This window comes from Anabrus simplex, chromosome 2, assembly GCF_040414725.1.
Source record: "Anabrus simplex isolate iqAnaSimp1 chromosome 2, ASM4041472v1, whole genome shotgun sequence".
NCBI lineage: Eukaryota > Metazoa > Arthropoda > Insecta > Orthoptera > Tettigoniidae > Anabrus > Anabrus simplex.
In genome coordinates this window covers 888,616,978-888,630,266 of record NC_090266.1, presented here as the reverse complement: position 1 = coordinate 888,630,266, position 13,289 = coordinate 888,616,978, and the positions used below count along the sequence as shown (strand labels likewise).

At 39.5% G+C, this 13,289-nt stretch overlaps 1 protein-coding gene across 10 annotated transcripts in view; it reads left to right on the top strand.

Moving 5' to 3' along the window:
- Positions 1 to 13,289, top strand: part of Rbp6 (RNA-binding protein 6) — a 1,759,572-nt gene that overhangs the window by 851,325 nt on the left and 894,958 nt on the right. For all 10 annotated transcript variants that reach the window (XM_067141638.2, XM_068226323.1, XM_068226322.1 and 7 more), the window contains one exon: positions 5,133 to 5,225. In XM_067141638.2, the coding sequence (XP_066997739.1) occupies positions 5,133 to 5,225 (93 nt within the window). The remainder of the gene's footprint in view (positions 1 to 5,132; positions 5,226 to 13,289) is intronic.

Genomic DNA, 13,289 nt, shown 5'->3' with positions numbered 1-13,289 from the left:
GCCGCCGCCGCCGCCGCCACCACGACGCGCAGGTCGCCTATGGGAATCAAATCAAAAGACCTACATCTGGCGAGCCGAACTTGTCCTCGGACACTCCCGACACTAAAAGCCATACGCCATTTCATTTCAGTTAAATATATTGATGTTCCTTTCCTCGCGCGTGTCCCTGTGTAGCGTGATTCGCTCTTTTCTCTTCCGCAAGCGTAGTAGATAAAAGGGGATTTTAAATGTTCCTTTTCGAAACTTGTATCACCTGCCGTACGCATATTGACGCTTTATCGTCCACAATGTGAAGAGCGGCGGAAAGACAAGCAAGCTAGAGAGGAAAGTTGAGCAGCGCCTTGCTTGTCCGAGACGCCGCGCCGCGGGCTGGAGAAGCCGGGATCTCGGAACGCGCCCACAGGAATGCAATATCTCGGGAAGACGGGCGCGATTCCTCTACCTAGACTGGTGGGTGACATACGTCGGGATAGAGTTCCAAGACAGCTACTTTCTTTACACAGGTGAACAACACCTACTCGAGACAGATGGAGTTTTAGAACGAACTATTAGAGTCTTTCTTTTCACCAACAGTTCGTTTCATTTGGTTTACTTGTTTCGTTTGACATTCCACTAACTGCCAAAGGTCTTGAAGTGTACGAGGCTAATGACGGAGAAGAATCTACCCTCCATAAGTAGATATTAGTAGAAGATTCATCCAATTAATTATGGACGAATAAAAATAATGAAAACGGCAGGTACAGCAGTATTCTCTTCGAATATAGACTAACATTGAATGGTTTCTTAACAAACAAAAGAAGCAAGGAAGTTCGAATGTTTACATGATTGTTGATATCGGCACGTGACTTTTCATTTCAAAAACCTTCACACAGTCCTGTATTCATACTGCGACCACCTTGGTGGGAAGTTAGTGATGTGGCTCCTCATGTGTCAAGCTCTAGAATAAACTGTATGCATATAGAAACGAAGGAATGCCCTTTTTATAAGCATGTCGTAGTGATATTTCCCTATATTTTCAGAAAAATCCGGAACAGGACGAGTTCAAATTTATACTACAATTGATCCACACCCCAAAACATTGGCAGATATCCTTACGAAATGATCAAATTAACTAGCTAGTATAAAACCAGGCCTAAAAAGAAATTATTATGTGCAGAGATGGATTAAGCGGATAATAGAAGACAGCATAACTATATATTCATTTTTGAAACACGTCTGTTTTAAATTTTTACTATTTTAAATAATTTTAGACTTTTCATTTTAAGATACTATTTATTTTACCTCGAAACTGGAGAATTAATTTTGCTCCTGTATAACGACACTTTGAAACCATGCCTACTACAGTAGGAGTAGACGGTACCATCGTCCACATTACACATGCTGTGTGGTTGTGAAATCCATAGTTTAACTACATACATACATACATACATACATACATACATACATACATACATACATTATCATTGTAGACTGTTATGCCTTTCAGCGTTCAGTCTGCAAGCCTCTGAGAATTTACTAAACGTCGCCACAATCCTCGATTTGCAACTAGTGTTGTGGCCTCATTTAGTTCTATACCTCTTATCTTTAAATCGTTAGAAACCGAGTCTAACCATCGTCGTCTTGGTCTCTCTCTACTTCTCTTATCCTCCATAGCAGAATCCATTATTCTCCTAGGTAACCTATCCTCCTCCATTAGCCTCACATGACCCCACCACCGAAGCCGGTTTATGCGTACAGCTTCATCCATCGAGTTCATTCCTAAATTAGCCTTTATCTCCTCATTCCGAGACCCTCCTCCCATTGTTCCCACCTATTTGTACCAGAAATCATTCTCGCTACTTTCATGTCTGTTACTTCTAACTTACGAATAAGATATCCTGAGTACACTCAGCTTTCGCTCCCGTAAAGCAAAGTTGGTCTGAAAACAGACCGATGTAAAGATAGTTTCGTCTGGGAGCTGACTTCCTTCTTACATAATACTGCTGATCGCAACTGCGAGCTCACTGCATTAGCTTTACTACACCTTGATTCAATCTCACTTACTGTATTACCATCCTGGGAGAACACACAACCTAAATACTTGAAATTATCGACCTGTTCTAGCTTTGTATCACCAATCTGACATTCAATTCTGTTGAATTTCTTACCTACTGACATCAATTTAGTGTTCGAGAGGTTAACTTAGTTTAACTAAATGTACATAAAAAGATTCGGAACAAAATGCCACTGAACTTGATCAGTTTAGAGAATGAATGCCTATAATGAATTAAAATAATACTTTTCAGTCACAAATGTTGCTACGTGTAAGTTATAATAATGTGAGAATATTAACAAATTTATTTCAGCTTTCTTGAAGTTAATTTAAAAATACTCTAGTACATTGCAGATCTCACCGATACCTGCTTATTGATGGGTATAAGTTGAATCAGGTGCGATTATAATTCAGTTGAACAACTTGTGTACTAACCCTTCAACACTTTGGGAACTAGCTCGAGTGTCTCCTGGACGATGGTTGGGAATTAACTCCATTTCAGCCAAGCAAAGAACTATATTCAATAGTCACAAATTTGTATCGGTATATTGTGGACGATTAATAAACGAAGATGGTATCAGATTTTGTTTATTACTCGTCATTTACTCTTTAGCACTCCGAGATGCTTTGAAATCAATTACACTTGGTACCTATATTTGATGACTAGCAGTTACACGCGGCTTCGCTCGCGTGGATTTTGTAATTTGATATAAGTAATTGTTCCTCGGTACTGTACTAAGACATTACCTGAAAATCCCTGAAGTATAAAAACTCACTGAAAAACTGAGTTTCATATAACCCAGAAACTCTTTTGTAAACCACGTTTGTGGTATTGCCTTTTGGAGCTAAGATGACCATGCGACATAGACCTGTACATGTGAGAAACAGACTTCTCTCAAGTCAGAAAAAACATGTTTATTTTTAAAGAAGATTCCAAATACTTATATCCACGTCTCTTCAGTTTTTGGGATATAAGTATCCCCACAAAAAGAAATAATTCAAACCATTTACTAGTCTTTCCCCCACCCCGACCCCCACTAAAGTGGATTTTCTGAAAACAAACAAATACCTGTTTTGTTTATTTTTAAAGGAGATTCCAAATACCAGCTTTCACGTCTGTAACACCTTCAGTTATGAGATATAAGTATCGTCATACAAAATAATTCAACTCTTTTTTCGCTTCTTTTCATCCCAGTTAAGTGTCATTAGCGAAAACAAAACAAAAAATACATGTTCCTGTTGTTTTACGGACATTCCAAATACCAAGTTTCATGTCAGTAACATGTTCAGGTTTGTGACATATACTGTAGATATGCCGCTACTCATTTTAAAAATTCACCCGCTTTTCAGTTCTTTTCAGCCCCTTAAATGCAATTCCCGAAAAAACTTGTTTCTTTTTTAAAGGAGATTCCAAATACCAGTTTTCACGTTTGTAACATCTTCAGTTTTTGAGACATAAGTAACCTCATAAAAATAATTCAACTTCTTCTTCACTTCATTCCACCCCTCTCACCCCTTAAGTGGACATTCCGAAAACAAAAAAATACGTGTTTCTTTATTTTTAAAGTGGATTCCAAATAATAATGTTCACGTCTGAAACATCTTTAGTTTTTGAGACATAAATATCTCCATACAAGGAATTCAACTATTTTTTTTCAAATCTTTCACCCCCTCCCGCCCCCCCCGTTAAGTAGATTTTCCGAAAAGAAAGAAATACATATTTCCTTATATTTTGACCCCAATTACCAATTTTCACCACTGTAAAATGTTTAGTTTTTGAGATATCACTATTCTAACAAAAGGAATTCTCACGCCCTCTTCAGTCCTTTTTACTCCCCCCCCCCCTTTTAAGTGTTTTTTTCCGAAAATAAAAATACAGGTCTATTTATTTTAAAGGAGATTAAAAATACCAGTGTTCACGTCTAACATGTCAAGTTTATGAGATGTTCTGTAGATATTCTCATTTTAAAAATTCACCCCCTTTTTCAGTTCCCCTTAAGTGGAATTTCCGAAAATAAATTATCTATGTTTCTTTCTTTTTACAGGAGATTCCAAATACTAATTTTCACGTCTGTAATAATTTACGTTCGTGAGATATACTGTAGATATATATATTTTTTTAATTCACCCCTTATGTCACTCCTGTTCACCCCCATTAATTGGATTTTCCAAAAACAAACAAAGTAAGTATTTCTTTATTTTTAAAGGAGATTCTAAATACCAATTTTTACGTCTGTAAACTTTTAAGTTTTTGAGATGTAAATATGCCCATTTAAACACTTCATCCCCCTTTTCACCCCTTTAGCGACGGTATATTAAAAATCCTCCCTTAGTGAGCACATACACTCTAATGTAAATGTATCCCCAAAATTTCATTTTTTTAATGTTCAGTAGTTTTGGCTCGGCGATGATGAATCAGTCAGTCAGGACATGTTACTTTATATATATATATATATATATATATATATATATATATATATATATATATATATATAAGAGAGAGAGAGAGAGATTATAGCCTCTTTCCATGAGGCATTAGTCCTTCACTTATTTATCACGCTGGTGCTTTTTTGACATCAATTCGTATGGGACAATGTGCTACCTGTCAAATGTTCGAAGACAGCTCCCAGAAGAAGGCATTGTGAATGTAATGGACACGTTTCCTATAATGTATATACTTTATAACTAACAACACTTGATGTATAGGGAGCATTCATGAAATCCCATTCATCTATTGGAACTGTATAGTACTGTCCGATGGAAGAGGTTTACTTACATCTCCTTTTGTTTGTAAGTTGTCGGAACACGATTTGTATCTGTTCTGATAGATTACATGATGATATAAAGCCAGCTCTGATCACATGAGATGAGTGGAATATAGCTTAATTAGAAGACATTAAGCTAATGTATCTTGTCACCAGCTGTGCATCTGGTAGCAGTTTCTTCATGCAGTACTAATGTAATCTGTGTTTCTCTCTCAGTCTCGCCTCTCCGCAGCAGTTAGGAGGTTGTTTACAGTTATTCTGTCTTCGCCCGACTCCTTACTCACTAACTGGACGGTTCAGTCATTAATTTAATCTCTTGTTTTCTGTCTGTCTAGATGGTAACGCGGACGAAGAAAATATTCGTCGGTGGGTTGTCGGCACCTACAACACTCGAAGACGTCAAGAACTACTTCGAGCAGTTTGGACCGGTGAGTACAACCTTCATCGCCCACAGTACGCCTGTGAATCACATGGCAGCAGCAATGACCCAGTGTGGTTGGAAAATGTATTGTTCAACTGAAATTATATGTAAATTTTCGAAACTGTAAATGCCACTGAACATGACCAGTTTATAGAAATAATGTCAATAATACCTTAAAATAATACTTAAATTTAAGTCAAAATGTTGCTGCGTAATGTTCTGATAATGTAAGAATAATTACAAATTCAGTTCAGCTTTCTTGAAGGTAACTTAAACGTGCTGTATTTCGATGTAAGTCTCAAACCTGGTAATTGCTGGGACTGTACCTTAATCAAGGCCTTGGTCAATTCCTTCCCAATCCTAACCCTTTCCTCTCGCAGAACTATCTGTGTCGGTGTGACTTAAAAAAAGTTGAACCAAGTGTGATTAAAAATTGGTTGAACAATTTCAGAATACTAACAGAGATGAAACGAGTTGCTTTACGTCACACCGACACAGATAGGTCTTATAGCGACGATGGGATAGAAAAGGGATAGGAGTGGGAAGGAAGCAGCCGTGGCCTTATTTAAGGCACAGACCCAGCATTTGTCTGGTGTGAAAATGGAAAACCACAGAAAACCATCTTCAGGGCTGCCGACAGTGGGGTTCGAACCCACAGTCTCCCGAATACTGGCCGCACTTATGCGGTTGCAGCTATCGAGCTCGGTCAGAGATGGAACAAGGAGGTAAATTATCGTATTTTTCAACTCAACAGAATCGCATAGAATTACGTTTTGGCAACGTCTGTTTGCGATAAATAATGCATGAATACGAACTAAAAATAATGTTGTTACTTTTTAGAACAATTACTGACAGCTTATATCTAACAGTAGATGACCCAATAGTTGACTAGATTTTATAGGACGGAGCTCGATAGCTGCAGTCGCTTAAGTGCGGCCAGTATCCAGTATTCGGGAGATAGTAGGTTTGAACCCCACTGTCGGCAGGCCTGAAAATGCTTTTCCGTGGTTTCCCATTTTCACACCAGGCAAATGCTGGGGATGTACCTTAATCAAGGCCACGGCCGCTTCCTTCCCACTCCTAGCCCTTTCCTGTCCCATCGTTGCCATAAGGCCTATCTGTGTCGGTGCGACGTAAAGCAACTAGCAAAAAAAAAAAAAAAAAAGGATTTTATAGGTGCCAGATATTTTTCTCACTTTATTCGTTTCAGCTTCATCTTTAAACAGTCTTTCAATACCTGTACCTAAAATCAAATCTTCCTATACATAAAAAAATGCAGTAGGCTATAAGTTTGGAGTCATTCTTAAACTGTATTTTCCCTCATGATTTGCGGCATGGACGATTACGTCGTGAGAATGATGGAATAAGTGCATATTAGTGTATAAAATTTTGAATGGAGCAAATTTTCTGCAGGGTTTTAGGGGAGCCTATCAATTTAATACCAGAAACACCTCATAACAATTCAACTGTCGTCGTCTTATATCATGACGCCAGGTTGTGCTCCATCACCTAACCCGGCACTGGGGAAGAAATCAAGTGAATTAGATTATTTTTAAGAAGTATATTCCAGGTTCTAATCTCCGTGTGATAAATCTTTTTTCGGACTCACCAAATGATTGTGTACAAATACCAGAAACAAGTAGTTCTGATAACTTGTAGGAAGCCAAAGCATTGTCCCTAGATATTTACTCGGAACTCACTTTTGCTTTAAGATGAGTGAACCCCAGATTCATAGCCTCGCTAAAAACTGAAGTTTTAGCTCTAATTATTCGAATTTCTACATTACAATTCCTCTTACGTTTACAGTAAAGAGTCCTTCAAATTTTCAATCGTCATTGATCATTTGTTCTGAACATTTTTATGTTCATTAGTTGACCTTCATGGTTCATTTTATGTTTGTTGAATATAAATTGACGATAGTCTGTTACGTCTGCCATGGTGATTCTCAGGAGGGTCTGTTCATTTTTTACTTGGTATATTTCTGTATTGTAATAATAAGCCTGTACTCTGTCTGAGATATTACAAACTATGTTGAAATATTAAGTTTTGTATGTAAATCAAAGCCTAATCGTTTATAAAATTTCCGTCACTGACAAATACCATTGATTTATCAGATATTTAACCACATTGCTACTGGTGAGGATGAAGAATCAACAGCTTGACGAAATATTTCTAATTTTATAAATGTGCATCAATGGTATGATTTTCTGCCATTGCTTATTCCTATCACTAAAGACAAAGTCCCATTTTACCATGGTGTGTTCGTGTTTCCACTGTATTATTTAAAATAGTGAGCAATAAAAACTCAGTTTATGTTTACAAGATGTAGATAGTGCAGGATGGAAACATCAAAGCGGAGTTCTTCATAGAAGATGAAACATATACATTTCATACCATTTGGGAATCATGTTGATAATCTTCTTTTATTCAGAATGAACTTTAATTCACGTCTGAATGTTTTTCACTATTAATTACAATTACTGGACATTTAAACTGTGTATGCGTTCAATAAATATATTATACATCTGAACAGCATTTTTTAATCCATGCATACCGTCTGCTTTAGCAGCCAGTTCCAAGAAAGATGTGTGATAGGATAAAGCATCAGAGAAATGGACATGTATTAAGTTAAACGATTGTATTTTTCCAGATATCAAGATGTCTTCCTTCTTATATGTAAACTGAAGCTGGAATAGTTCGCTGACGAGGAAGGTATCGAAAATGATCGTGTCGAAACTCGCCTCTCATTATGACGGTTGATTCCGCGTGGTGTAAGAAGACCACATGCAAAAAAATGAGCTACCGTTTCGGACTGGAAGTCTGACAAATCTTTGGCCAAACTACACATGAATTATGTGTGAACGCAACTGGTTGGATTGGTCGATCATAATTGCTGGCCGGCTGCCAGCCTACTTCCTAATGTTTGAGCGTGCGCGGAGGAGCGGAGACAAAAAAACCGGGGAGTCGGTCCTATTATTCAGTTTAACTGGAAGTAATACAGATATTTTGAGTTTTTTTAAAATAAAAGAGAATAGTCGCAATATGTTCCTTACAGAGGGAGGTCTTAAACCCTATTCACGTGTTACAGATCGCATTGAGTTATTTTCCCAACAAAGATTTTCCTTCTTTGGGTGAAATAAATTCAAAGGAAGAAATCGCTGTAATTGACAGTAGTCAAACTGGTGTTCATCGTTCACTGTCAATGAATACAGTATTACGAGGGTAGGCTAGTTTATGCTCTATGCTTTTGTATGTTGATATGGTAGGACCGTGCTTTATTTCAAGCCTAAAAGGTCTATAGCAGAGATACGATTAAGGAATGGGAACTTCGCATTTTTCGTAGGTAACTCGATACCTCAGTAACGTTATCACACATTTTGACACTCGCATATAAACACTCGGTGCTGATAATAGCCCTGTATATTTTCTTATAGCAAAGCAAAGCAAAGTCAAAGTCAAAGTCATCTCCGTACAGGCCTTGAAGGCCCTTAGAGTGGTGGAAGGTAAAGGCTTCCACTATTCGTAGCCTCGGCACCTGATGGGGTAGAGGGGTTAGCTCTACGCCCGGCCGCCTTTGGCCCCATGAATTAACCTGGTACACATTAGGCTGAGTGAACCTCAGGGCCATGTGCACCTCCGGGAGTGGAAATCTCATTTCTTAAATTTTACGACTTCCTGACGAGGATTCGAACCCACGTCCTTCCGGGCGAACCGAGCACGCCTTTACCGCCTCGGCCAGGCAGCCCCTTAAATTTTCTTATACACTGCTAAAAAAGGAATTTGGAATGTGGATTGGACTGCTGCGGCAATAACATGTCCTGTTTACATAACTGAGGGCTCCACTGTCATCCGGATTTTGGGGAGTTGTCAATATGGGTTGAAAGGTACGAGTTCTCGTCCGCCTCTGTGGTGAAGTGGTTAGTGTGATTAGCTGCCACCTCCGGAGGCCCGGGTTCGATTCCCGGCTCTGCCACGAAATTTAAAAAGTGGTACGAGGGCTGGAACGGGTCTACTCAGCCTTGGGAGGCCAACTGAGTAGAGGTGGGTTCGATTCCCACCTCAGGCATCCTGAAAGTGGTTTTCCGTGGTTTCCCACTTCTCCTCCAGGCAAATGCCGGCAAATGCCGGGGTGGTACCTAACTTAAGGCCACGGCCGCTTCCTTCCCATTTCCTTGTCTATCCTTCCAATCTTCCCATTCCCCACCAAGGCCCCTGTTCAGCATAGCAGGTGAGGCCGCCTGGGCGAGGTATTGGTCATCCTACCCAGTTTCATCCCCCGACCCAATGTCTCGCGCTCCAGGACAATGCCCTTGAGGCGATAGAGGTGGGATCCCTCGCTGAGTCCGAGGGAAAAACCAACACTGGAGAGTAAGCAGATTAAGAAAGAAAGAAAGGTACGAGTTCTCAATTCAAAGTGTATGAAAATATTAGTCTGTGCGAAATGGGGTGTGTATAAGTTATAGCTGAACATGCAGACCAAAGCAGACAAAGGAGGATTAATTGTCATCGAATGAAGTCATAATTTAATTTAATGGCGTATGCCCTGGTGCAGGTCTTTCGAGTTGAGGCCTGATAGACCTGCGCGTCTCTGAACATGTGGCTGTACCTACAATGCATTCTAATGGTGAAAACGGCGCACACACACCCAGCCCCTGAACCATTGGAATTAAACAAAGAAGGCTAAAATTCCAGATCCGAGCTGGAAAATCGAATCCGGAACCCTTGGACCGAAGGCCAGCACGCTAACGATTTAGGCATGGAAACGGACGCTTACCACTGCTTCGGGAAAGCTACTCGCAGAAGTACGTTGGCAAAATGCTGTCGGCTGTTCAGAATTTCCGTCTTCCTAGAAACCTTTCCGCATGCCGTATATGAAGAGACGCGTTATCTGTGGAATACCACGAGGGCTGAGTTACGTTATGTCCTTTGAAATCTTTGCAGAAAAATATGTAAGTTCGTGCCCTACAGCCTAAAATAAACAGAGTCTCGACGCTCCGAAGCTTAAAATGTTATAAGGCTTTCAAGAACTCTTTACAAATTAGGCTAAATCCAAATTCTTGTAGAAATATCGTTGAATTATAAGTAAAGTCCTCGCGGCCAAACTTGCATAAATTCAACAAGCACCGCTGCCATATACCTCTCCGAAGAATACTTGGAGACTACTCCAGTAAATCGGACGAATTGACGCTGATCGTTTTCCGCTGATTTCTTTTATACCCACGCCAACGTATGATGAGTTATGGTGCAATAATAGCGCCTCTGAACCAACATCACCTGAATTCGTGGGCATTTTACATACATTTGTGTTGAAAACAATCCAAAATTTCAGGCCATTATACAGTATCTTCATTCCCAAAAATAATTTATAAGTAATTTTAAATGCAAGAAATACCTTCGACGTCATCTGGGCTATTTTCTTACTGTATACTGAGCTCTGGAGCTTCCACCGTAGCGTCCCTGTTTCGCCATTTGCTTATCGCCTGTCTCAATGACTTCCGAAATTACTTCAGTCTATTCAGGCATGATATCTTTACAATTTGCTTTACGTCGCACCAACCGTCTTATGGCGACGATGGGATTGGGAAGGCCTAGGAGTGGGAAGAAAGTGGCTGTGGCCTTAATTAAGGTACAGTCCCAGCATTTGCCTGGTGTGAAAATGGAAAACAACGGAAAACCATCTTCGGGGCTACCGGTAGCGGGTTCGAACCCACTATCTCCCGGATGCAAACTCATAGCTGCGGGCCCCTAGGCGCACGGCCAACTCGCCCGGTAGATATCTAACAGATATTTCACGCGGGTAAATCATCTTATATTTTCAGCATCTCATCTGGAATTTACTAATGCCGGAATGGCTCCAATTTCCTTCAAATACAGCTTTCGAAGAACGACAAATTTCAAAGCATGGAGATTGCATTACCGAAGCTGTTCGGGCTGCAAGGAGATAGATAGCAATACCTCATAGCTCTATCTGTGAACCTCACGTGAAACCTAGGGCTGCACTTGGCTAGAAATAGCCACACGCAAATTATTACTTGAAACCTGAATCACCTGGTGAATTTTAGATTGTCGATCGGGTACAAAATTTAGAGGAAGGATACTATACAGCAGAGAACAGTGATGATAGGCTGATTTCAACCACTGAAGTAATGTGTTCAGTATTAGCATCCATTCTTTTACTGTCTTATTGTTCTTAGTAACCGATGTTCAGGCTAGATGTACAGGAATACCAGCCATAGTTTGGAAATCCTTTCTTTAGGAGAATCAAAGGGGAACGCCAACAACTGTGCGCATGTGGAGCTGCGTGACGACTGTGTTTCCTACTGACAGCTAAAGTAGCCTAGCGCACAAACTCCATTTTAAGGAGCTGAAAAGCGGCCGGGATGAATTTCTGAATGGGAATGGGGAATGAGACGGACTGTATTCATCGTGGAGGTAATCAGCAAGCTGACTTGAGTAATATTTTCCTTGAAAATGTTTGGGTTATTTCAAGGGATTTCGCTTCATACCGGCGAAAACATTGCCGTATTTACCAGCAGGTGTCAAAACACTCCCAACTTTCGAAACGAAAAGCTAAGTACCCAGTGCCTTTATGAGTACCCTTCTTCACCCTACGAAGGGACACCAGAATTCAATGAACTGCATCGTGACAAGAGGTTAGCTGCGATAGGGTGTCTATTAATTCAACTTGGAAAATTTGTGGAAACTACTTTCTAGGAAACTTCGAATGGTCCTGTAGTAATTTAAATTACAGTACGTCTAGATTTTAAAAAAAGAATTCTGAACAATATTTACACAACAAATCTGGACATCAGAGAGTTTAATAAAAAAGTAATAACATTAACAATAATTGTCGAACTTAGAAGCCTGTTCCTAAGACAGTGGATTGTAGTCCGGTTGAGGCTGTTGATACTTAAGGGCGTTCAAATGCGACAACTACATATCACTGATTTCCGGCACGTCAAAGGTCTCATGCGAGACTATACAAATATTATGACTCCGTGGCTTGTGTTACGATAGCTGTCCGTTATAACGTAAGGTAAAATAATCAGTTAGTACATACTAATAATAATAAAAATAATAATAATAATGGTAGTAGTAATAATAATTATATGTGTTTTACATTCAATCATTCTAGATTTGAAGTGAACCGGAGTATAGGAATGTTACTCTGAGAAGTGTTTTCAAATCTAAAGACACGATTCCATCATGTTTAATTCTTCTGCACCGGGATTCGATACCACAATCTTGACCATAAAAAGTGGGTGTTTCGCCAACTTTACTACGCACCCGGGCAAAAAGAATTTTCTCGCATTACCTTGTCACTGCTTTTACCTTTCATCTCCTAGTCTTTTTTTATCCCTTCGTCGAAACGTACCTGTGTGAATGAAACTTTGAACAGCCGTAAGAAATAAAATACAAAATAAAAGTGTCTTTCTGGTACATAAAGACAATGTTATAAATCCGAAAACTTTTGAACAAATATTGATAAATTGCACTAGAGACATGAATCTTGAATTTTTTTTTTCATAGCCAACAAAGTTGTATTATCCTTTGATTCTACGCAAGTTTAATAGGACCTCTGCTCCACCTCGTACAGCCGTAGCTGTCAATCGTAAAACGTAACTGATATCGGAATAGGGAGCCAGTTTTTTCCGAATATTGAGGGATGTTCTTTGGGATAATCAAACACTATGCGCATCTCAAGCATCAATCATCCCAGTTTCGTGGCACAGCATATGCTTAGAAATATGGTTAGAGTATGGTTCGAAGTGAAATAACTCAGGATTTTACTGTATAACCTAGGTAAACTTACAATTTAACACGGATCCCTCTCCTCAAAGAACGATTTAAAACACATTTTACAGGGTTAATCGAATTGACAGTAAACTTAGTTTGTTACGATCCTTCAACGGTACAAGTGGCAACATGGAAGAGTGAGCAGAGTGGTGAAGCTACTAGTGGAGCTCCAGGCGAACGGATGCACCATTTAACGTTATATTCATCTAATCAATAGAGTTTCTGTCATGCAATTACAAATACATTTGGAAAATTGGTCTAATTGTATGGTTGT